The sequence below is a fragment of the Lissotriton helveticus genome, chromosome 5_1, assembly GCF_964261635.1.
Source record: "Lissotriton helveticus chromosome 5_1, aLisHel1.1, whole genome shotgun sequence".
Taxonomy (NCBI): domain Eukaryota; kingdom Metazoa; phylum Chordata; class Amphibia; order Caudata; family Salamandridae; genus Lissotriton; species Lissotriton helveticus.
In genome coordinates, this window is record NC_136065.1 from 1477466512 (window position 1) to 1477491103 (window position 24592).

General features: G+C 49.0%; 1 protein-coding gene across 4 annotated transcripts in view; it reads right to left on the minus strand.

Annotated features, from left to right (window-relative positions):
- The window catches only part of ST7L (suppression of tumorigenicity 7 like), a 1501068-nt gene that overhangs the window by 135286 nt on the left and 1341190 nt on the right, over positions 1–24592 (minus strand). The window contains exon 15 of one of the 4 annotated variants that reach the window (XM_078644467.1): positions 16736–17136. The exons of the other annotated variants lie outside the window; for them this stretch is intronic. Coding sequence (XP_078500593.1) covers positions 17041–17136 — 96 coding nt within the window. The 3' untranslated portion in view covers positions 16736–17040. Of the gene's footprint in view, positions 1–16735; positions 17137–24592 lie in introns of those variants that run through there. 4 annotated transcript variants of the gene reach the window in all.

A 24592-nucleotide genomic window follows, 5' to 3' on the forward strand; every position in this document is an offset into this window, starting at 1 on the left:
AAGTTGAAGTACTTGTACTTGTTCTGCCGTCGTCTCTACTCCCAGCACCATCCAGTGCCAGGAGCAGTTGTTAGCAACAAAATTAAAGCCCTCTTTAAACTTGGGTACATCAATGAATATTGCTGGCTCGTTTTTCACTTGTAACCCCACTGGTATAATATTAGATGTTAAATATTTAGTGAGTAGATGACCATGTAGTCGGGTCAGAATGAGCTTTTCTTCTGGTCTTTCCAAGCGTGCTATTTTGTCATTGGGGATGTAATCAATGTTGGGTGTGTCTGAAGATAGGAACTGGTTAGATCTATCTTGTATGAGATAATTAATATATCCTTCAGTGTAGGACAATGTTTCGCTCTCCACCATTGTGGCAGGGGTAAATCAATTACCAAGAAAAAACCTCGCAGGTGTGCACCTGCTCAGAAAGTAATACATAAAAAGTTAAACAAACAATCCTTTATACTCAATTTGAAGTGAAAACAATAGAACAACAATTTAAGAGGAATGTTGTTTAATCACATCCTCTTCAAGGCAATGTTTGACAAAAATCATCTTGCAATATATACAATGTGCCCAGAAGGAAAAGGGGGAGGTGGGATGGGTAAAGGGATTGTTGGTGAGGGTTAGGGGTTTTAGGAAAGGAATTTAGAGATCCAGTGAGGTCAAAAAATGCATAATTTGACATCACATATGCATGTATTAGCTGAGCCACATGGGAAAACAATTTAAATCCTAGACCATATAGTGAAACACAGTAATAATAGTCTGTCGTTCATGGATAGGTAAAGGTGAAAAAGTCGACGGTTCAACCCCTCATAGATGTAGGTTAAGTTGCCACCTTACTACGGGGTCTTCCTCAGCACTGGGGTTGGTGATGTGGGTTAAAAAAGGGCACCTAGGGTAAATGAAACACACATTAAGCTAAAGAAAGTGCACCTATTACATCATTAACGTAATGTTGTGCCGATATTTACCAAAAAGGCCATCCAAATTAGGTGGCGTATATTTAGCGGCGGAAGGTGGGCCGGTAGGCTCCTGGTACAAACGGAGAGCGCGATCGCACCTAAAGAATAAGGTGCATCAATAAGTGGCCCGTCAATGATTGCCACATTTCACAGGGGTCAAAGCCCAAAGATTTCATTAGATTAAAATCACATCACCAACCCCAGTCCTGAGGAAGACCCCGTAGTAAGGTGGCAACTTAATCTACATCTATGAGGGGTCGAAACATCGACCTTTTCACCTTTACCAATCCATGAACGACAGACTATTATTACTGTGTTTCACTTAATCAGTACTTTGGTGTCTTTCCTCAGTTTTTATCTTGACGTTTATGGAATATTTTTTAAAACGTGGATCTATTCGATTATTGGACTAATTTAAAGACACAATAGGTGAGATTACATGTTGGATTTCAGCCCTGACGAAGTTCCATCTGGAACGAAACGCGTTGGCTTATGTCCATGTTTTTAATTGAAACTAAATAAAGAATCTATATCGGAATATATACGGAATCCTTTGACTTCATCCAGGTGCACCGTCCACTTTCTTTCAATACATTTATCTGGCCTCCAGTGGAGTAAAAGTGTGGCATACTCCGGATGTGTTTGCACAGACATTTTATAAATTGGTTGATTTAACGAACTCAGGTGCCAAGCCTTTGGTCGGCTGCATTTCTTCTGTTTAATTGGTCCACAAGATGTACACATTAGAAAAGTGAGAACCAGATTAAGTCCCACTATGGCTCCAGTGAGGGCTTAGGTGGAAATGTGTTATAAACCTTTCAGAAAATTCATCACAGCCAGTGATTTGAATAAGGATGGTTCGTCTGGGAAACATAAAAAGGCCTCACTGTGTCCAGAACAAGTCCTTGCTGGGTTAAACACAAAGCAAACAACAACGGATCAGACACTTTTGCCTGCAACAAGTTTAACTGACAGGTACCAAACCAAGCCACAAACTTGTTCCAGTGTCCAGCATACACAGACTTCATTGAAAGACGCCTGACTGCCAAACTGAGAACTACCTCAGAAGGAAGGTCAAAGGGGCTCAATTGCCGCTTTCAATCTCAACGCATAGAGATGCAAGTTACCCAGGCTCAGATACAGGACCCTGCCTTGCTGTTGCAACAGGAGATACTCTGAAGTGGCAGCCTGATCGAAGTATGAATGATTAGACCAAGAAGCCCTGGGTACCACACTCTCTTGGCCCAATCCATAGCCACTGGAATGGCTGGGGCCCGGTCACTCCTGATCTTCAGAATAAGGGCAGGAGTTGTATCGGCAGGAAGGAATACAGGAGGCTCTTGCTCCACTCTAGATGGAATGCATCTCTGAGAAATTCTCTTCTTGGGAACTTCAGTGCCCAAAAGTGCTAACGTTGCATGTTCTCAGCTGTGGGGAAAAGAGATAGAGCCAGGGCTCTACTCATTGTTGGAAGATATCCAGTGCTACCTGTGGGTTTAACTGTCATTCGTGATCTGCTAGACCAGCAGGCTGAGTTCACCCGGCTTGCATTTAAAGTACCTGCTAGGGGGCGTGGCCAAGATGGCGGCCGAGCAAGACGCTTCCGTGAGTCTCTCCGGCGCCACTGTCTAATAGCTTACTTTTTGCAGCCCGATGCTGGCATTTGCAGACGTAGGAGACAAGTCGTAGACACCAGGGCACGATTCCGGTGGTCTGTGGTGGAATTCGGGACTTCATGGCGGCAGATGGAGGGCGACTGATGCAGATGCTGCCCTGAGATCCTAAGGCGTGCGGGAGTGTAACGGGCCCGCGCTGCAGAGCGGCCTTGAGGAATTCCCAGCCGAACTATACACCGGCAGTGAAGAGAGATGGGATTGAGCTGCGGTATGACGACCGGCGGCACGCAGAGCTAGGGTGGGGCCGGCACGCAGCACAGGCCTGACAGAGCTGGTGTCCTTGCCTTGTGTACGGTCCGAGTGCACGACTGGCTCTGTCTGGAGCGAGGGCTGCTGCTGGGGCCGATCCGTTGCAGCCGATTCAGAGAGGCCGCGCCCGGAGCAACGTTGGGCCCCCGAAGACTGAAAGAGAGGAACGGGCCTGCTCTGCACAGCAGCCCTGTGGGATCCCCTGCTGAGGTCCTCAACAGAGAGAAGGTGAGGTTGCGCGCAGTAAAGCTGTTAATGCGTACCGAGGCCGACGATAAGAAACGCCCCGCATTGAGTGCTGCAACGGGTGGGATCCCCGGGGGTGGATGCTTGATGAAGCGAGGGGGGGGTGCCGATTACCCTGATCGAGGAGATCACTGGGCACTTACATGCGGCCGCCCAGACTGGGGAACCACGAGAAATCTCACGCGGTGCAAACCGTGAGGAAGAGGCCTAACACTACAGGACCGAAGCATAGAAGTCAGCACCACAAGCACAGCTCGAGTCCGGCCGGGTGGACGGCTCCGGCCGCAGCGTCGAGCTTCTGGGCTATAGCAGGGGTCAGACAAGAAGGTCCATGTGACTCACTTGGGCAGGTGAGTCTTCCCCGGGGGGTCCCGGGCCCGGAGTGCGACTCACATCACCCCCCCCGCCGGCGGGGCCGGTTCTTCACAGAGGAGTGAAGATCTGGGTGCAAGAGGAAGATCAGCTGCTCCGGGACTGCAGTGCTGAATCACGTGGATGAAGATTCCGTCCCCGGGGCCCCCTGGGATGCACGTGCATGGTGAGGGGGCCTAAGGGAGGAATTCTGGTCTCCCAGTGGGATTTGGAGTGTTGGTGTCGGCGAGATCCCGGGGTCAAGAAGCGACCCAGTGAGGGAGTATGCGCCCGGAACGACGCGGCTGACCCGAACCACCTGGGGGTGATTGGTGGGTGAATTATAAAGTCACTGAAGTTGCAAGAAGGCCTACAATGGCTATGACGATCTGCATTACTCCGGAGAGCGACGACCACTACATCCGAGCCCTTGCTGGCTGGCCTCGGTTACGCTCCGAGAGTGGACACGTGGGGCCTGGGGTGGTGGCGGAGGGGGCCCCTGAAAGGGCTCCTACCTCTGGTTGGCACCACTACGATCACCTTTGTCATACTGCCTGCACTACCTATGTGATGGCCGAGGTCAGACTCCAGGAGGCCTAGACCCGACTGTGGGATTTAGCCTATCGCCAACTCTCAGAATAGCTGGGATAGGGTACTCCCACCAGGACATACAGCAGACTCTGCCTTTGCAAATTCACACGTTACACAAAGCTGCCGCCCTCCAGCACCACAATGGCCTCCACAAGGAATAAGAAAGACAGGTCTGTTAAAGATATGCTGCTCAAAAAACCTCCCGCATCCTCCACAGCGAGTGCATCAATGGAAGACGAGGCACTTAAGGGAGATCAAGAAGCTAAGGACGCCCCTGCAACTCAAGCTTTCATGTCCAAACTTTTCTCGTCCCTCCGTGAGGATCTGCTCACCATGCAAAATCAACTATCGGCAGACTTGAAGGATGTTCGAAAAGACCTGGGCGAGGTGGGAGACCGTGTTGCCTCACTGGAAGAGCGTGAAACAAATAGGGTCGAAGACCTGGAAATGATGCAGCACGAGCTGCACATCGAATTACAAGCGGCTGCAGAGGATTTGGAAAATCGTTCAAGCCGCAACAATGCGCACATCAGAGGGGCTCCTTACCAAGCAGAAGGTGATGATATCTGCGAATATGTTATGGCTCTTTTCAAACAAGTCCTGGGCGACAAATATCCTTCAGAAATCCAGATGGACAGAGTACACCGAGTAGGACTGCCCAAAGGCACCAAAGCACCTCCACCAGATATCTTCGTGTGTACACGATTTCAACTCAAAGAGGTCATCCTCCTTCAAGCACGGAAGGCTCATCTGGTCCAGTACAGGGCCAAACGTTGACTTCCTTCCAAGACCTCTCCCTGACTACACTCGCCAAAAGAAGGGATTTCCGAGCTGTCACCACACACTTAAGATAAAGGGGAATAGTGTACTCCTGGGGTCACCCTTTCCGCATCATCTTTCGGCTCGAAAACAAGTTGTGGCAAATAAAGTCTCTGAAAGAAGCCGTTGAAGTGCTGGGCCTCCCCGAGGAACCTCCTCAAGCAGATATTTCCAGGCACCGGAAGACCACAAACACCCCTGCATCACGATGGCGGCGGGTGGGGGGCCACCCCACGAGCCACAAACCTGACTCAGAGACGATTGCTAGTGAAATAAAGGCTATGATCAACGCACTGGCCAACTCACCTGAACGCACTCTCTCCCCTTGAATTGCACCATGGGCATCAGACATCTTGCTTTCAGATGGCGCCGGGGGCCTCCTGACCATCAGACTACTCCTCCCCGAGCATCACTCGAGGGACTCCACCTCCTCTACAACTGAAGAATCTCTCAGAGCGACCGGCACACACTTCCCGTGCTTTTCTTCAGACAAATTGTTGTCTCCTGTTGAGATGAAATTGACTCTTCTTTGCTCTTATGGGGAGGGAATTTTTTTGGGTACAGTTTGGGATTTTATTATTAGTTTGGTTTACCCTATCAGTATATCCCTTCACCTCACTGCTACCTGGCAAAGACGCTGTCCTAACTGAGCAGAAGTGCCTATGGATTGGGCGGCTTAGGCGCACCTGTAGATGCATGCACACTGATAGGCCCCCCACACATACCTTCTGATGGTGGATAACGCTCTAAAAATAGTAAGCCTAAATGTTCGGGGACTGAACCACCCAGAAAAAAGAACACCGATTCTGTCCCTTCTGGAAATCTCCTGAGGGTATATCTGTCTCCTGCAGGAAACTCACCTATTGCAGCGCGATACACACCACATGCGTTCCCAGCGTTTCCCCCGCCAAGTCTGGTCGTCCAACACGGGCCAAAAGACCAATGGGGTTGCAATTCTCTTTAGTGCGATTTTTAGCGGCAAGCTGTTGGCCACCACTGCAGAAAATAAAGAGACTTTTAGCGGTTCGGATTCAGTGGGAGACACTGCAGTTTACGCTTGACAACATTTACACCCCGAATACACAACAAGAACAATTAATAGGGACTATACATATTACTCAGCAGCACACAAACGCTATGCACGCATAGACCACTTCCTGGACTCCCCAGCATTGCCCTCGATCATATCAGACCCCACCATCGAACCCCGCTCTTTGTCAGACCATGCCAGGATCACGGTTACACTGCAGAAGTAGACACAAGCTCCACACGTGGGAGGTTTGGAGACTAAGGGACACCCTACTGCATTCCCAACCAGTGGTCGAGGCGGTCTGCGCCCGTATCACAGACTATTTGCAGATTCATGACACGGGCTACTTCCCTAGCAGCGGTGTGGGAAGCATTGAAATTAGTAGTTAGAGGGGAATGTACAGCGATCTCTGCTGGAGAGAACAGAGCACATAAGGAAAAGAGGCAAAACATAGAGCAGGAAGTGATAAAGTTGGAGGTGATCCATAAAAGGACTGGAGCACCGTGGTGTGGAGGGAATTGAAAAGAAAGACTCCTGTTATCCCGTCTAGACCTTGATAGAGCAGAGTATGCACTTTTACCACGTCACCCCAAATTTTTTATTAGCAGTGACAAATGCGTCAAAATGCTAGCGCAAAGACTCCGGGACAAGACCATGTCGACCATGATCCGCTCCATCAGAACGATGTCCGGGGCTTTGGTACAAATAGATAGAGACATAGCCAGAGAATTTCAATCCTTCTATCGCTTGCTATATGCAGAGGAAGACACACCCCGAGAGTCCCCTCTCTTATTTCTGCAGGACGTTCCGGTCACTAGACTGAGGCAAACCATTGCTTAACAATTGGACCAACCTATCCGTATGGACGAAGTGATCAAGGCCAATGCACACCTCCAGAGGAATAAGGCGCCAGGTCAGGAACTGTTCATGGTCCAATTTTATAAATTATTCTGCCCAGAATTGGCTCCACTGCTCACCCGAATTTTTAACTCTTTTCAGGAACTGGAATCTCTGATAGATTTGATGCTGAAAGCTTCGATATCAGTTATCCTGAAACCAATGAAAGACGTGAATGATTGTGCCTCTTACTGCCCGATTTCATTACTAAACATTGACGTGAAAATATTCGCGGGCATACTAGCGGCCCGACTCAACCCGCTGATGGCAGGATTGATCGACCCAGACCAATCGGGAATCATACCCACCGACAGAGCGGGGACAACACGAAAAGGTTGCTTCACCTTATGGATGTTATCCACAGATCGGGCAGGGAGGCGGCATTCCTTGCCATCGACGCTGAAAAAGCATTTGACCGTGTGAGGTGGTCCTATCTGTTCGCTACACTGCTTAATTTCGGCTTTGGGGAGGGCTTTATCAAATGCATCGACTGTATTTATAGTGCCCCCAGTGATTTTGGGAGGGTGAATGGGGAGTCGTCCAGCCGGTTCCCCATAGCCAGAGGCACCCGACAAGGTAGCCCCTTGTCCCCATTTCTTTTTGCGCTCTATATGGAGCCTTTTGTGCAGAAGGTGCAGGACAATCCTCAGATTAGAGGTATTAAATTCGGGGCGGGCGGGCGGACACACACACCATCAGCTTATACGCGGATGATGTGATCCTTTCGCTGATGAAGCTACAAACATCACTACCAGACCTGCTTTCAGAAATGGACCACTTTGGTGATGTCTCGGGATTCAAAGTCAACCTGAGCAAATCCCAGATCTTAAACCTTTCAGTGTACCCCGCCCTTCAAAGGCCTCCTTGAGAGAACATTCGCTCTTACCTGGACAGACAAGTCTATCACTTACCTGGGTATCTCACTTCCCACCACTGTTCCTTAAGACTTCACAATTGAATTACTCAGCTCTTTCGGCACAAACGTCGCAGGCCCTAAACAATTGAAGCCGGATGTGCCTCTCCTGGTTTGGTGGGGTGGCTGCTGTTAAGATGATAATCTTGCCACGCATCCTATACATCTTCCAGACAATCCCGGCGGCGCCTCCCCCTAAAGTTATCCGCTCGCTACAGCTAGCCATCAACAATTTTGTATGGGACGGTAAGAAAGCGCGTCTCTCCAGTGCCCAGCTGACACAACATAAACGGGAAGGCGGAGTGGGTCTCCCTCTGATCCATAGATACCTTCAAACATCTCACCTTAGGTATATACTTGAATGGAATAGACCCCTTTGCGAAAAGTATTGGACATTTATGGATCAGACAGTAGCAGAGGTTAACATCTGGAGGGAAATCTGGCTTCCTCACAAGCACAGAGCTTGGGGCTGTAATCCTCCCCAGTGACGTCCCACACGATGAAAATCTGGGACGCCATGGCGAGAGTCAAGTCTCTGACCACATTTCCCTCACCAATGTCCCCAATCACGGGGAACCCTGATTGTCCGCCGGGCTGCAACTCTGTGATTAATGATAAGTGCCGAGAGCTGGGCTGTAAAGAGGTCGGTTCGCTCTTTGATCTGAACGGCATTATACCCTTTGACCAATTGAAACAAGAATATGGGCTCTCCCAGGCAGATGCCTTTCCATATCGGCAGTTGTGTCACTGGGTTTCAGGGCCCATTTAATGAGAGGCGGCATTTCGAAAACTGACGATTTTTAAAAATGGCTGGTCTGTAAATCAGTCGACAAACCCCTTATTTCAAAACTCTACTCAATGTTAACAAAATGGGTGGGAGGGGGATGAACTAAAGGCCAGCAGAGGTGGAAGGAGGAACCAGGGCAGGCTCTCTCAGACAAGGAATCGGACAATATCCACTATAGAGCCACCCACACAGCACTGCAGGAGCAGAATCTGCATACAAAGTACTCTCATATTGATATCTCACACCAATGCGCATACACCGTTGGGTTAAGAGCAGGTGAGAGAAATGCTGACGAGGCTGCAGCCAGATGGGCTCACTCGTACATTGCTCTGGCACTGCCCTAAGCTGGAACGCTTTTGGACGTCGGTTCTGGACGATATTGACAGAGCCTTTAGCACCACGGTACCACGCTTTCCAGCTTACACGCTCTTAGGACTGCCTAATCCACTTACATTTCCTCTATGCTCCTTGAGAGGGCGCCAAATCACATTTGCTCTACTAGCTGCGTGTCAGGTACTCTTGGCTAGATGGGGAACATTGAATGTCCCGGATCATACACATTGGCTACCTAAATTATGGCTAACCTTAGCGATGGAGCGCCTGTCATTGGTGGCGGACCACAAGGAAGAAACCTATAGCGAACTATGGGCCCCATTCATCCAGATACTCACAGTTGAATTGCGGGAGGTTACCTGTCCTCAATATCTAAAGATTTTGAGACTTATCCCAGACTAATTGGGCCTATTTATCCGCTATTCCGCAGTTCGCTTAGGCATCAGGCCTCTACAGGCTGTGGGAAGAAGATAAACTTACTGCAGGAATAGCGCTGTACTGCTGTACAGAGGATAGGTGAGGGGGAAGGGATGGGGGCGGAGGGAGGGTGTTATTTCCTTTTTCTTTCTCTGTTCTTCATCCCCACCTGATGGGGGTTTTCCTGAGTTTGCTTCTCTTGCTTCTTATTTTGTTCCTTTGTGAATTCTGATCGCTGCCTGCCCACTGGGTTGTTGGCATTAAAGCAGTGTACTCCAGTCAAAGTTGATATGCAGCCAGTTCCAGGGTTGTAGGCATGTTGCTGTGTTAATTTCTTGGATCTCTCAATAAAAAGAATGGTTCCATAAAGAACCTGCTAGGTAGTGTACCACCAGGAAGATCTGTTGATCCAGAGGCTAAGTGCCTCATGGCACAGGATACAACCCTGCCCTGCTTGTTGCAGTAGCACATGATGGGGTGTTGTCTGTGAGAACCTACACCAGCTGTCCCTTAATGGAGGAGAGGAAGATCTTCAAATTGATGTGAAGGTAGGTCTCCGTTGGAGACCAGAGCCCTCTGATCTCCACCTGTCCCATATGACCTCCCCAATCCAGTAGGAATACATTTGTCATCATTGTAAACTTGGGTGGGGCAAGGAGAGGGGTCTGACACTGTTCCAAATGCATTCGAGCAGCCCCCAACGCAGGTTTTTTGCAGTATCCTCCAACAACTGGCTCAAATCTGACAGGTTACTTTGATGTTGGGTCAAGTGAGGCTTCAGGTCCCAATGTAAATCTTGCATGTGCCAACCGGCAAGGAAAACGAGCCGGATGTAAGAGCCCAATAGCTTTAGAGTCATCCTCCTTAAGAAGAATAACGAATGTTAAAACAGTGGTATCATAGCCCAAGTGTACTGGCCTCATTGGTCTGAAGGAGAGGTGCAAAAGCGCACCACATCCACGATGGCTCCAATGAAGGGGAGAATCTGTGTAGTAGTCAGATGTGACTTTGGCAGGTTAATTGGTAAACCAAAATATGTACAGAGGTTTGCCGTTGTCTAGAGGTGGTCCGCAACTAACTGTGGTGAGCACATCATCAACAGCCAGTCGTCAAGGTAGGTCAAAACTGGTACCGCTGACTTCAGAAGATGAGCAGCGACCACCGCCATCATCTTTGTGAACACCCGAGGGGCACTGGTGACTCTAAAGGGAGCACAGCAAACCGAAAGTGCTCGTGGCTCATCGTGAACCACAGATAGCGTCTTTGGGCATCCTTTCAAGATGCCTGGACATATTCCAACAAGCCAGTGGACCTAATCCAAGCGTGGCATCGAAGAACCATGCTGTTTCCTATAACCCTACCTAGACAGTCCATAGTGTCCAGGCCCCAATTCTCTAAGTCTTCGGGACAGTAGACAAGATCTCACCCACCATGTCCTACAGTGCATGAATGCAGCAGCCTAATAAGCAGCTCGCATCGACCGACCTCGAGGCGAGGCTGGCTGAGGACACACACATTTTGGAATATGTCCACTTCTTTTAACTGTGTCATGATCGAGGTAGGAAAGGCGTTAGGGTTGACTCCACTGGTGTATGCCTGGACCACCAAACTTTCAGGTGTCGGGTGCTGTGGGAAGAAATCTGTGTCTACTGTAGCAAGCCTGTGGCGGCAGGGACCTGTTGGTTGATTGGGTGGCCAGACCTTGGCTTAGCCCAGGTACCAAGCTCTCTATCAGTAAGGACTTCATTGAAGGAAAACGGGGGTTTGGGCATGCTGTAGGACCTCTGTAAGCCAGTTAGTCTTTACTTCCATAGTGGGCAAATGAAGGTCAAGATATCCTTACTATGTTGCAAATTAAGTGCTTTCCTCTGTGGCCCGAGGGGTAAAACCAGTCCAGTATCAGTCAAGGTGTCCAGTCCACTGACATCCTTTAGCTCCATATAACAGAATTCATCATCATCATCATCATCATACAATGGCATAAATCCTTCCCTACCCACAATACTGTAGTCTCCATAAAGCTGGCTCTGGTCAGAGTTCATGCCAAATGTCTGTGGGCGATAGCAGGGAAACTGTGTTTGAGTCAGATTGGCTCAGCAAGAGTTGAAGCATTTCGAGATGTGGCCTTGATCGAGATGACGCTGGCTCGGAGTTGAACAACACAAAGGATTGCAGATTTTGGTGCCAGCACAGAATCCAAAAAAAGCTCAATGGGCTCAGGCAGCACCGGCTGAGAACACGCCAGTGGTAAGCCGAGTGGGATCCTTGTGGTCCAAAGTGAGCAGGGAACAGGTCAAAGATATGCAGCATGGCTTCACAAAAAACAAGTAACTGATGCAACGTTGCTGTGCTTCATCCCACGCAATCTGGGTTTAGATCTGGATTTAGCACAGAGAAGCCACTCCTAGAATTGACTGAGTTTATTAAAAACTGAACGGACTTGGGGACAAATACCATCGTCATTTTGTTAGACGTACAGGCGACTTTCAACACAGGGTCACATGTCATTCTCCGGCAATGATTGAAAAAAGAAGGAATTGTCAACACTGTGTTGAAATATATTAAATCCTTTCTCTCTAATTGCAAGCAAACAGGCTACCTCCCCCCATTTACATTGGGGTTTTAAGAGATCATATGTGGCGTACCTCAGGGCTGACCCTTAAGTCCATGTCTATCTTATATGTATATGGTTCCCCTTGCCACTGTTGTGCAAGAGTTAGGTTTTCATGTTGTGTCTAACACTGATGACACCAATCTGATGTTTGCCTTTAAACACATTGATGCCTTGGTATCAGCTAATATTCAGGGCTTCGCCTCTCTGCAGTAGCAAACGTAATGCATAAAAGCTGCATTTGCCTAAACGCTGAAAAATCGGAAATCTTGATATTTGTCTCCCCCACTGTACTGGCTCTAAACCATCTATGGCCCTCTGAGATGGGTGTCCCACCGGTACCATCCATCTCTGCGAAAAATCTGGGGGGTCAAGCTAGAAAACACCCTTTCATTTAAACCTTTCATAAATGCTACTGCATGAGTCTGTTTCTCCCTTTTGAAAACTCGAAGAAAGCCTCTCAAATTCCTGCCAGAACACACGAGAGAGATCATTGTTCATGCATTGATCTCGTCTAGGCTTGATTATGCCAATGTACTGCTTCTAGAATCTCCCCAAGTGTTGCTAAACAGACTGCAATAGGATCAAAATGCGGGAAGCAGCCTCTTTCTGAACACTCCTAAATGGCAATTTATTCATAATGGCTTGAAAAGCCTGCAATGGCTCCCTGTCAAGCAAAGAATAGAATTCAAACCCTGGCAATAACGTTTAGGTTCACTTAATTGAAAAGCAAAAAGTAAATTTGTGACAAAATTAAAAGATACCTTCTTCACTGAGTGTTATGTTCTGCCAGCCACAACCTGCTTTGCATTCCCAAGATTAAAAAGACCAGAGCTGGGGGAGTTCTCCTCTCTTTTTTAGCCTGGAAATTCTGGAATACGTTACCTGATCATACCAGATGCACCACATCACAGAATGCATTCAGGAGTTCTATGAAAACCCACCTTTTCAGGGAGATTTAATACCTGCCAGTCACTCTTCTGTTTACTCATCTTAGCTGCGTCTTGCTGTCCATTTTGGAGCAGCTGTTTTGCCCTTTACAAATATAGTTCATTCGTTCATGGACCCAGGGTTTTAGGCTGAATTTGGACCAGACATATAATGTAAATTGATACTTGTATAGCGCACTACTCACCCGCAAGGGTCTCAAGGCGCTTGTACGAATACCGCTGTGGAACCCATCCTGGCTTTCCCTGTGAGGTGTCCACTCCTGGGCACCCCCAAGGTGGAGGCCAGGCATCCTTAGCGTTGTGGGGGCCGTTGTGGAGATTAAGCAAGCTATTGCCCAGAGTTGCAGAGTGGGACTCCATGATTGGAATAGGCACCAAGGCGAGAATTATCAGGTCCGTGGAATTTTGAGCCCAAGACCCGCCGAGGCGGGGAATTGAACCCTGGTCCCGGGCTAGACCTCTGCATCAGGGTCTGCCGCTCTAACCATTGAGCCACACTTCACCACCTCAGCTCCCTGTATGAAAAGAAAGCGATCTGTAGGCACAGTGCCGCCCCTGCGCCTTGTCTAGAGATTGAGAGTGGCAGGAAAGTGCTACGACTTCTTTTGTTTCTTCTTCGACTTACCCAAAGATTTTAACTGCGAGTGAGATCTGCCTCAGGAATGACTTTGGGAGTAAGACCGGGATCTTGCCTACGACTTTGACCTGGAGCAGGACCAGTGCATACATTTCTGTTGTTTTGCCACTTGGAGCTTTAACTCATGCTCACAGGTGGCCCTAGTGTTAATCTGGGTACAGCTGCCCCAGGCCTTGGCGTTGTGTGAAGAACCTATTCAGCAGATGCACACCTTGTGGGGATCAGTCACAGACAACTGTTGCGACAGTCTCAATCCTGTTGTTTTAGGGGGTGATATCCCTTGCACAATGGAATTTTTTTTAAAGAAAATGTTCTTGACAGAATGAAAAGCGAAGGAGTAGAGCTCCGGATTTGTGTCTGAACGTGTTTAAAGAAGGTAAGGACGTCAGCATAAATGAGTGTTGCTTATATTCAGCTCCATTCATCACTTCTGGATTGGAATGGCGGTTATGAGCACGCACCTACTGGCATGCAGAAGCACTGCTTTTGACTTTTCTGGCTGTAGTCTGGTGCCTAAGGGACATTCTAAAGGTGAGAAATGTGCAGTTCGAGGTATCGATCAGAATAAGACTTTTTGGTGTTTTTTAAGTAAGTCCTCAGCAAGAAAACATATGTGAGGTGCGTCTCTCCTCTCAATAGTTGCGAAAAATTGCCTTTTATTGTTATGATAATGTTGTTTATTCAGCACACATATACAATGCATCTTGGCAGTATGGTAGTTGACATAACCAACTTAAACAATATTAAGCCACAAAATTATACAACAAATTCTACGACACTAGACCCAAAGAGAAGTAAAACATTAATTCAAAATAAGAGATTTTAGTAGCTTCCTAGACTTTAATAGATTCAGATCATCAGATACACGTGATAGAAGCTTGTTATACTCCTTTGCGGCTTATACTGAGAAGGCTTTATCAACAAATATTTCTGTCCTGTGTTTGCCACTTGGAATACAGGCTGCTTTTCCAACCACATTCTTTGATACAGTTACCATTTATTTTCATGCACCCAGAATTCAACAATCTTATATCAAAGTGCAGGGATGTAGGGCTGGTGTGGGCTTTTTTTCACACATGGATCACTGCATTTTTTAAAACTAATTTTAGTTGCTGAAGGTGTGTAGCTAGTGTTTCCAGATAGATGGTATTACCCTAGTTTAGACGTGATTGAATTAGCCCATTTCCCACTGGAACATACCAATTTATCTAAATGAAAATACACAGGTTTTTAGCATTATCATCTCAGAGAAACAGGACTTTGGCCCCTTGAGTAACTGTGTTCCAAGGGTCAAATCAGTATCAAGATGAATTCCCAGGTTATTACACATTTTACAAGGGCTGGGGGAAAGCCTATCATATGGGGTAAGATTCCCCTGACAGATATCGTAATCCTTGGTGTTAAAAGGAGTACAGATTCATAGGATTTACCTTTACCAAGTTCTTGAGCATTCACCACCAAGTCAAAGTCATACCTTCAGTTAAGTTGTCTTCTTGTCACCCACCATCCCATCGTCCAGTCGTTATTTAGCCAAGCCCAAAACTAGCTGTGTGTTATTAGCATTTATGTAAAATATTGCCCCTACAAATTGAAGAATTTTAGCAAAGAAACACAAATATAGAATTAGAAGAGATGGAAAAAATATTGATCCTTAAGGAACACGTCAGCTGACTTTATAGAGCTTGAATTAAGTGGGGGCATATGAAAGGTTGAAATGTATCTATGAGCAATAATTACCAGGTTTCGGAATGTGTCCACTCAAAAATGACCTAATCATGTGTCGTGGTAGGAAAGGTGATACGGTTGATTCTACTGGTGGATGTCTGGACCACCAGACTCTCAGGTGTTATGGTGCAGTGTGTGAAGTAATCTTGAAAAGGATTGCAGCTTACCCAGCACCTCCTTTTCCAATAATTTCCAGAAATAGTATTGTAGGGATAGTGGGGTCTTGCAACATCTTAATTGTGCTGTCTGCCCTATGTGGTACAAGATTCTTTTGCAATTAACCACTATAATTCTTTCTTCTCCACACCCTCAGTCTACACTCATCCTATCTACTTCACCTTTCGATTCCTTATCTGTAAATAGGTTCTTCGTTTGCCAACTCTCATAATGTCCCTAAAAGTATTAATTTTAATTTCCCTCTGTAAATTTCTTTCTCTAATTCTTCTGTCATCACACCCCTTTGCCGGTCTCTGTCTGCTAACTTTGCACTTCTTCCCTCTAACCGCCACTGATTATCCATGAGGTCCCTGTCTGCTTCTCCTCCGCACACAATGCCTTTTGGTCCATGTGCCTTCCGATGCAATTCTCTCACAGTCTCCACCAAGCAGCCTATCAGTCCTCGTGCTTCTGCAGTAGGCGAGATGCACGTGGGAACGTCAAAACATACGGTGCTGCAAAATAGAAGGTGGTATGATTTTTGTCAAAATGGGGAAGGATAAACAGTGTAATAACGACCAATGACACTTCAAAACTAACAACATGCATGTGCATGAAGATACTACAACATAAGGCAATATTTTTGTTTTTTTCTATCCGAGACATCTCTTTAAGACATTTAGAGTTAGCTTAGAGTCAAACAGTGGATGGACTGTGAAGTAGAGAATGCTCTCATGATGCATAGTAAAGATGAAAAATTAGCAAGGGTGAAAAAACGAGATAAATGTTTATCATCCACAATTATTTAGTACCGGTTATGCAAATTAAGACACCTTATTCTCTCTCTCGAAATAGTGGAGATGGGGCACGCCCTAAGAAGGGAGTGGGTAAATAACAGTGTCATTACCCTACATCTTATTTGTTAAATTATTCCCGTTTTATTTGCATTACCAGGCAAACAGAAAATGCAATGAAGATTAGCTTACACCATTTACGAGTTAATGTCCGGACCGGAAGACAAGAAACTGATATGACTCCAAACCAACTATTTGTTTCCCCCTGTGGTTTGTGGCTCGAGTTATTTTGCATGTTTGGACTCAATCATCAAATAGTTTGTGAATTCTGGCAGAAAACGTTAAAAATATCAATCTTGCATAGCACACACACCCTAAAATCCATAAGCATATCATACAAGGGATACAATCAGCTGAACCCACTGCAGTTAGAGAAGAGCTACGAAGCCCAGTTTAATGTATAGAAGTGTTTTAAGTTCATTCAGCGCTTAAAGAGTTTTAGGACCAAAATCTTTCCATGAGATAGACCATCTAGAAAAGCAAAACCCTCTTGCTGATCTAAATGTTTCCAAGAAAGGAAGACATTTCAAATCTGGAAAAAATTACATGATTTATTAGGTCGACTTGTCTTTTCTATTACATTACATACATAAAATATAGTGCAAAGACCTTGAGATTAAACAGCTGGCTCAAACTGATAGTGGCCAACAAGCACATGAACTCTTCAGTCCCAGAAGATAAGGAGGTGAAACGCTGTCGCTGCTGCCGGGACCAGGATGAGTGTCTGTGCATACACTGCGTTCAGCACGGAAGTCTCTCCCTGGTGTAGTTGTTCTTCATTTCTACAAAGAATCCTGTAGGACTTAGAGAAACGTTCAGTAAACAGGACCTTCTTGTTAGATGCGAGTCAGCTGATGCCAGAAACCGGATGGCATGAAGCCCTCAATCTTCTCCATTGCAAACTTGAAGGGAGAGAAGAGTGTGCTGAAGAACTGAAAGAAATTAAAACATGGGCAGTGAAACGTGCATGCTCTACATCAAACACGGCCAACAAATGTGGACAAGATGTTCATGACAAATCCCCTTTTGAAGCACTTTGCTTAAGGTAATACCTACAAATTTGAGAAGAATTGGCAGTCAGAGCTATCGAATAGATGGAAAATGCATAATTAGTCATTATGAAACACAATCACCTACATGCATTTCATTGTATATATTTTATTGCTGGCAGAATATGACCAATTTTCAAGTGATGTCCAATGAAAAAACTGAAAGTAACCTATCAGAAAACTTGCCGACCATGTTCCAAACCGTGGAAAATAAACAGACATGTGAACAGCCTGAAAGTCTGGCTTTGTGTGAAATTGATTTGACAATAAATTGCAACCTAAATCTGCCGATGATGGATGCAGCAAACTAGAAACCTGAGGCAGGCTTGAGGCGATGCAACTCAACATCCCCCGATGTTAAAAGGCTACTTTGACACACACTGCTGAGGAAACTACCAGGGTAGTGCACTTTCATTAACTTAACCATTAGTCAAGAACTTGATTCAGAAGATTACGGACAATAACTTTATACATGCTGTGCCGAAATGCAATGGGATCTCAAAACGAGTGTCCAAGAGGGAGAAAATGGAAACTCTAAAAAATGTCATAGTTAAGTTTTGTTGAGGGTCCCAATTAAAATCCTATTAAGTCAGTCAGTAGTAGTTTGGTGCAAATGCAGAAAATAAAATTGACGCTGTCTAAAAGCAGACTTTTTGTGTTGATAGATAATTGCCCAAACGCAGCCAACAGATCCTAGAAACAGGTACTTCCATACAGTGGCGAGGACTCTGTGAGGGCATCAGGGCGTTACTCCACTTATATTTCTGCCCCTGGCCCCCAAATTAAATGTACTATATGAGGCAGCCATGCCGTCCTTATTTTTAAGTGCTTCATTTCAGCGGCAGCCACGTGGGCCGGTTGCGTGCAGCTGAGTGAGATCGAGCACACTCCCAGTGCATTCCTGGGGTGTGGGAGGTCTTGAAAGTGAAACAAAGTTGCCATCACATGCACCTGCCTGCACAGAAGCCAGCATAGAGCACACCTAAGTGCGCATGTCGGGTTGGACGGCTGCCTTTCTACGTCCAGCCCGACATGCCCATTAGGCTTTCCTAAAAGTCTCGCCAACAGTACACATTATTGAGCTGACTCAAAGCCGCAGCCCCCGGTCTCACTAATGAGCGGTGAGGTTCCCTGCCCCAGCTAATCTTGGAGCTGCAGCAGGAGCAGCATCAGGACTGGCTTACAGATATCCGTTACTAGATGCCTCTGCAATGTGCACGTGACCTGAGGCAGCGCGGTGGTGGGAGGACTGGAGAGGGTCTCTCCCTGGACTTTTCTTGCCCACACAATAGGCGTTGGTTGGTGGTAAAAGCCTCCTGGGTCCTACGATTACGAAACCTGAACTTTACACTTACTACAGGTAAATACATTTAAATAAATAAACAAATAAATTAGCAGGTGGGAGGTGTCCAGAGTGGAAGATAAAATTTCCAATAAATTGAGGAACAGAAACCTCTTTTGTCTTTAGTTATTTGTTTATTTTCGTGCATTTGCGCACTCAGCATGCACAGGAACTGGGTTTGTGATACATTTGATCGAGGTAACAGGCAAATATTTGTGTTAAGTCACTTAATTCTTGCCTTTACATTACACATGCTTGCCTTAGGGGAGATACAACACAAAGGCAGCAGCAGCAACACATAAAGGCGGCTGAGTTGAAAGTGTGGTTATACAAGACTCTTAATGTTGCAGGAAAAAACGATGGAAACTATGTCAATCAAGCGCCTCCTGGTGCAGTGGTGCCAATAGGCGGAGTGCACCCGGAGCAGGATGGGTCCTGTAGTAAAGCTGCGGCATGAGCGGCAAGCAGTTTTTAATCAAATGCCTCCAGTCCTGGCACGGTGGCAACATTTGGAAAAAGCAAAAACAAATAGAATTAAAAAACATGAGAAACATAAATAGGGCTGCATCGCTGACATGGATTACGTAACGTAATGGGTTTTTACAGTCATTAAGACACTCAATCAATCATAGCATTTGTATAGCGCGCTACTCACCCGGAGGGGTCTCAAGGCGCTGGGGGGGTGGGGGGGTCTGCTACTGCTCGAAGAGCCAGGTCTTGAGTTGCTTCCTGAAGGAAAGGTGGTCCTGGGTCAGGTGGATGGGGTGGGAGTTCCATGTCTTGGCTGCCAGGTAGCAGGAGGATCTTCCGCCCTTGGTGGCTCTGCGGATGCGTGGAACGGCGGCGAGGGCGAGGCTGGTGGAACGTAGCTGGCGGGTGGGAGTGTAGAAGGTCAGGCGGTTGTTGAGGTACCTGGGTCCGAGGTCGTGGAGGGCCTTGTGTGCGTGGGTGAGGAGTCTGAACGTGATCCTCTTGCTGACAGGGAGCCAGTGCAGGTCTCTCAGGTGTCCGGAGATGTGGCTGTGTCGGGGGATGTCCAGGATGAGCCGTGCGGAGGCTTTCTGGATGCGTTGGAGTCTTTTCTGAAGTTTGGCTGTGGTTCCGGCGTAGAGGGTATTTCCGTAGTCCAGTCGGCTGGTGATGAGTGCCTGGGTAACCGTCTTCCTGGTTTCGGTGGGGATCCACCGGAAGATCTTTCGGAGCATACGCAGAGTGTTGAAGCACGATGACGAGACGGCGTTGACTAGTCTGGTCATCGAGAGGGAGGAGTCCAGGATGAAGCCCAGGTTGCGTGCGTGGTCAGTTGGCTTCAGAGCGGTGCCCAGGGCAGGGGGCCACGAGGAGTCCTCCCAGGCGGAGGGCGATGATCCTAGGATGAGGACTTCCGTCTTGTCTGAGTTCAGTTTCAGGCGGCTGTTCTTCATCTATTCGGCGACGTCTTTCATCCCTTCGTGTAGGCTGGCTCTGGTGGTGTCGTTTGTAAGGGAGAGGATCAGCTGGGTGTCGTCGGCGTAGGAGATGATGTTGAGGTTGTGTTGGCGTGCGATGGCTGCGAGGGGGCTCATGTAGACATTGAAGAGGGTGGGGCTGAGTGATGATCCTTGTGGTACGCCGCAGATGACTTAAAAGGCCTTGGAACTGAACGGGGGAGGCTGACTCTCTGCGTTCTTCCCGAGAGGTACGAGATGATCCATTCCAGTGCCTTCTCTTGAATTCCAATGTTGCTGAGGCGCTGTACTAGGGTGCGGTGGCAGACAGAGTCGAATGCTGCGGAGAGGTCCAGGAGGATGAGGGCCGCAGTTTCCCCGTTGTCGAGCAGGGATCTGATGTCGTCTGTGGCTGCGATGAGGGCGGTCTCGGTGCTGTGGTTGGCTCGGAAGCCGGACTGCGAGGGGTCGAGGGATCCGTTCGTCTCGAAGAAGGCGGCAAGCTGTCTGTTGACGGTCTTCTCGATGACCTTGGCAGGAAAAGGAAGGAGCGAGATGGGACGGTAGTTCTTGAGGTCGGTGGGGTCCACCGTTGGTTTCTTCAGGAGGGCTCTGAGCTCGGCGTGCTTCCAGCTCTCCGGGAAGGTGGCGGTGTTGAAGGAGGTGTTGATGATGTCCCGGAGTTGGGGTGCGATGATGGAGTCGGCTTTGTTGAAGACGTGGTGGGGGCAGGGGTCGGTAGGTGATCCGGAGTGGATGGTGTTCATCATGAGCGTGGTGTCTTCGGTGCTGACCTGTGTCCAGGCGCGGAGGGTGGTGGTGGGGGGCGTTGGTTCGGTGGTTGGGTGCGTGGTCTGTGCGCCGAAGCTGTTGTGTATGTCAGCGATTTTGCTGTGAAAGAACGAGGCGAGTGAGTCGCAGAGGTCCGGTGAGGGGGTGATGTCGTTGTTTCCGGCACTGGGGTTGGAGAGCTCTTTGACGATGCTGAAGAGTTCCTTGCTGTTGTAGGCATTGTTGTCCAGTCGTTCCTTGAATGCTGTCTTCTTGGTTGTGCGGATCAGCTGGTGGTGTTTGCGGGTGGCGTGCTTGAGGGCAGTCATGTTGTCTGTGATCTGGTTGATGCTCCAGGCTTTCTCGAAGGTGCGGCAGTTCTTCTTGGAGTTCTTGAGTTCTCCGGTGAACCAGGAGGCTTTCTTGCTGCCGGGTCTGCTGGGGGGGTCTTCAGTGGTGCGAGGTTGTCTGCGCAGATGGTGATCCACTGTGTGAGGTTGCTGGCTGCTTCGTTGGGGTCCGTTGTGCTGGCGGGAGGGTTCTGGCTGAGGGAGGTGGTGAGCTGGATGGCGGTGATCTTGCTCCAACTCCTGCGGGGCACCTGTTGCGGGTGGTGGTGGGTCGTGGTTCTTCTGAAACTGAAGTGGACGCAGCTGTGGTCCGTCCAATGGAGTCAGGTGGAGTGGCTGAAGGTGATGTGCTTGCTGGAGGTGAAGACGGGGTCAAGCGTGTGGCCGGCGTAGTGGGTGGGTGTGTTCACCAGTTGCTTGAGTCCGAGGTTGGCGAGGTTATCCAGCAGGGTGGTGGTGTTGGTGTCGTTGTTGTTCTCCAGGTGGAGGTTGAGGTCCCCTAGGAGGATGTAGTCAGCGGAGGGGAGGGCGTGCGGGCTGATGAAGTCTGCGATGTCTTCGCTGAATCGTGTGCGTGGTCCCAGGGGTCTGTAGATGAGGGTACCTCTGAGGGTCGTCTTGGGGTCGGTGTGTATCTGGAAGTGGAGGTGTTCGGCAGCGTTGAGGGTGTCGTCGGAGTTGGTCGTGATGCGGATGGTGTTCTTGTGTACGATGGCGATGCCTGCTCCGGTCTGGTTGACGCGGTCCCTCCTGGTGATCTTGTACCCATTCGGGATGGGGATGGCGATGTCGGGGGCTGAGGAGGCGTTCATCCAGGTTTCCGTGAGGAAGGCAACGTCTGGTGAAGTAGTGTCGAGGAGGTTCCAGAGTTCCACGGCGTGTCTGTGGACAGAGCGGGTGTTGAGCAGGATGAACTTGAGGTGGTTGTTGTTGGTGCTCGGCTTGGCAGGTGCAGTGCAGGGTCGGAGGCAGGTGAACTTGCAGGCTCTGCAGGTGAAGGGTCCGTGGGTGCGTTTCGGGGTGGCTCGGTGGCAGGCGGGGTTCCAGCCGGCATTGAGTGTGTAGAGGGTGGCGGCGTCGTAGGTCCGTCGTGTGGGCTGGCATCCGCGGGGGCCAGGGGTTCTGGTGCTGGGCGCAGTCCAGGCACAGACGGGCGCAGACGGGCTTGCCTTTGGCGCGCCTTCGGCGCACAATCGGCGCGCCCGCTGCGCGTGCTCGCTGCGCGTGCTCGCTGCGCGTACGCGTTGACTCCGCCATAAATGGCGAAGTGGGAGGGAGGAGCAGCTGGGAGGCGGGAGCGGGGCGGCGAATGGGGGTAGAGAACGAAAAAGGGGCGGGCCGCAGGGGAGAGCTGGGGGAGAGGAGCGGGAAAAACGGACGACGGGGCCGGACAGAAAAAACGGGCAGTACAAGCACAGGGACAAGGCAAGATACAAAATACAGCAACACACGGAAAACACGGGCGGAGACCGCCGAAGGAAAACCTAAAGCACAGCTGCAGGGCAGCGGCGAACTCGAGGCAGCAGCGGGGAGCCTGGCGCACTCATGGGGAGTCACGCAGTGTGTGGAGCGACCGGCCCTGAAGCAGGGTCAAGGGTCACCGCTCACCACCGCGTTGACTCCGCCATAAATGGCCAAGTGGGAGGGAGGAGCAGCTGGGAGCGGGGCGGCGAATGGGGGTAGAGAACGAAAAAGGGGCGGGCTGCAGGGGAGAGTGGGGGGAGAGGAGCGGGAAAAACGGACGAGGGGGCCGGTACAGAGGACAGAAAAAACGGGCAGTACAAGCACAGGGACAAGGCAAGATACAAAATACAGCAACAATATACAAATTACAATACAAAATACAATGATTAGCAGAGGCGGTGAAAACACGGGCAGAGACCGCCGAAGGAAAACCTAAAGCACAGCTGCAGGGCAGCGGCAAACTCGAGGCAGCAGCGGGGAGCCTGGCGCACTCACGGGGAGTCACGCAGTGTGTGGAGCGACCGGCCCTGAAGCAGGGTCAAGGGTCAACTTCACTGACAAGTGTTTTTTTCTGTGAAGTTAAGGACAGTTTTATAGGGCCCACATTTGCCTAAAGGAGACTTCACACACTCATTCACTCCCCCGCATGCGCGAGCATATACACATTTTGTAAATATACACACAGATGCTGTCTGCCAAAAAGTGGTTGACGCTTGCCCATTAATCAGGCTTTTCAGCCTCTGAGGCTGATTCGTTATTGACCAATCTGCAGCTTTTGAAATGAAATGAAATGAAAATAAAATTTATAAAGCGCTACAGTTGCCCTGAGGCGTCCAGGCGCTGAAATGAAAAGGGGGGGCCCTCGGCCCCCCCGCACGCATGGCGGCGCGGCGACCGTCTCACCTCCTCTCCCCTCGGGTCCTTCGACGGTGGGGGCGTGCCCTGGGGGCGCGGCCCACCGCCGATTGGCCGGCGCCCCTCCTGACCCGGATTCAATGGACTGGTTCCGGGTCGGGGGGGGCGGGCGATAGGAGGGGCCACCCGGCCCCTCGGGATTAAGAGGTAGGGAGCGCCCAGGAGACCCCCTTGTCCCTGGACGCTCCCTCGCTGAACGTTGTGCCCCGCGTTCGGGGCTTCTTTGTTTCCCACCCACCATCCCTTGGTACAAAGTTTAAGCAGCGTTATGTCCGGTTTAATGGTAAGTTTCAAAGGTATGGATCGCGGGAGAGAGTAGGCTGTTGTGTATTTTGTGATCTGTTGTTAGGACTTTTTCCCCTTTTTAGAAAAGTGTTGTGTGAAGTGAACTGTATTTGAGGATATGTGTCTTTAGGCCTTTTTTCCCTTTGTAGCTATACGTTGATATTGTAATTTTGAGTAACATGAGTGAACCGAATTGTAATGTTATGCCATGTGTCGTTAGGCCTTTTTTCCCCTTTTAGCTATGCGTGGATACTGTTATTTATTAGCCAGTGTAGTTGTCCTTTAGAATTTTTCCATAGGTCGTCGTATTTATTAGGTATGGGACATGCGGTAAGGTCATTATCGGTGAGCACATATTTGAGGTCTGAGGGGGCGGGCATCATCCTATGGAGGTTCCCGCCCGGGGGGAGGGGCCTGCGGGCCACTCCCAGTACTCCAGGGGCAAGGTAATATGCAAAGGAGCGCGGGTAGGAGTAGTTCACGCTTTCCTTAGGCTGGTAGCCACCCCGCGCGCGTGGACTCATGACGCCACCGGCGCAGAGTAAGGGCCCTCCTTAGTGGGTAAATGGAGTTTGGGGCGTAGACCGGGCAATTCCCGGGGTAACACTGCGCATGCGCACTTCTAGGGGGGAGGCGCAGCTTGTAGGACCTGACACCGGTAGTGACCCTGCCATATGGCCAGAAATGTACAAAAATCAAGGTAGGATGTTTAGTTTAAGCTAGGAACAACTTGTATTAGAGTTTTGTTAAGGTCAGGCTCTCAAACTTGTTGATAACAATTGTAT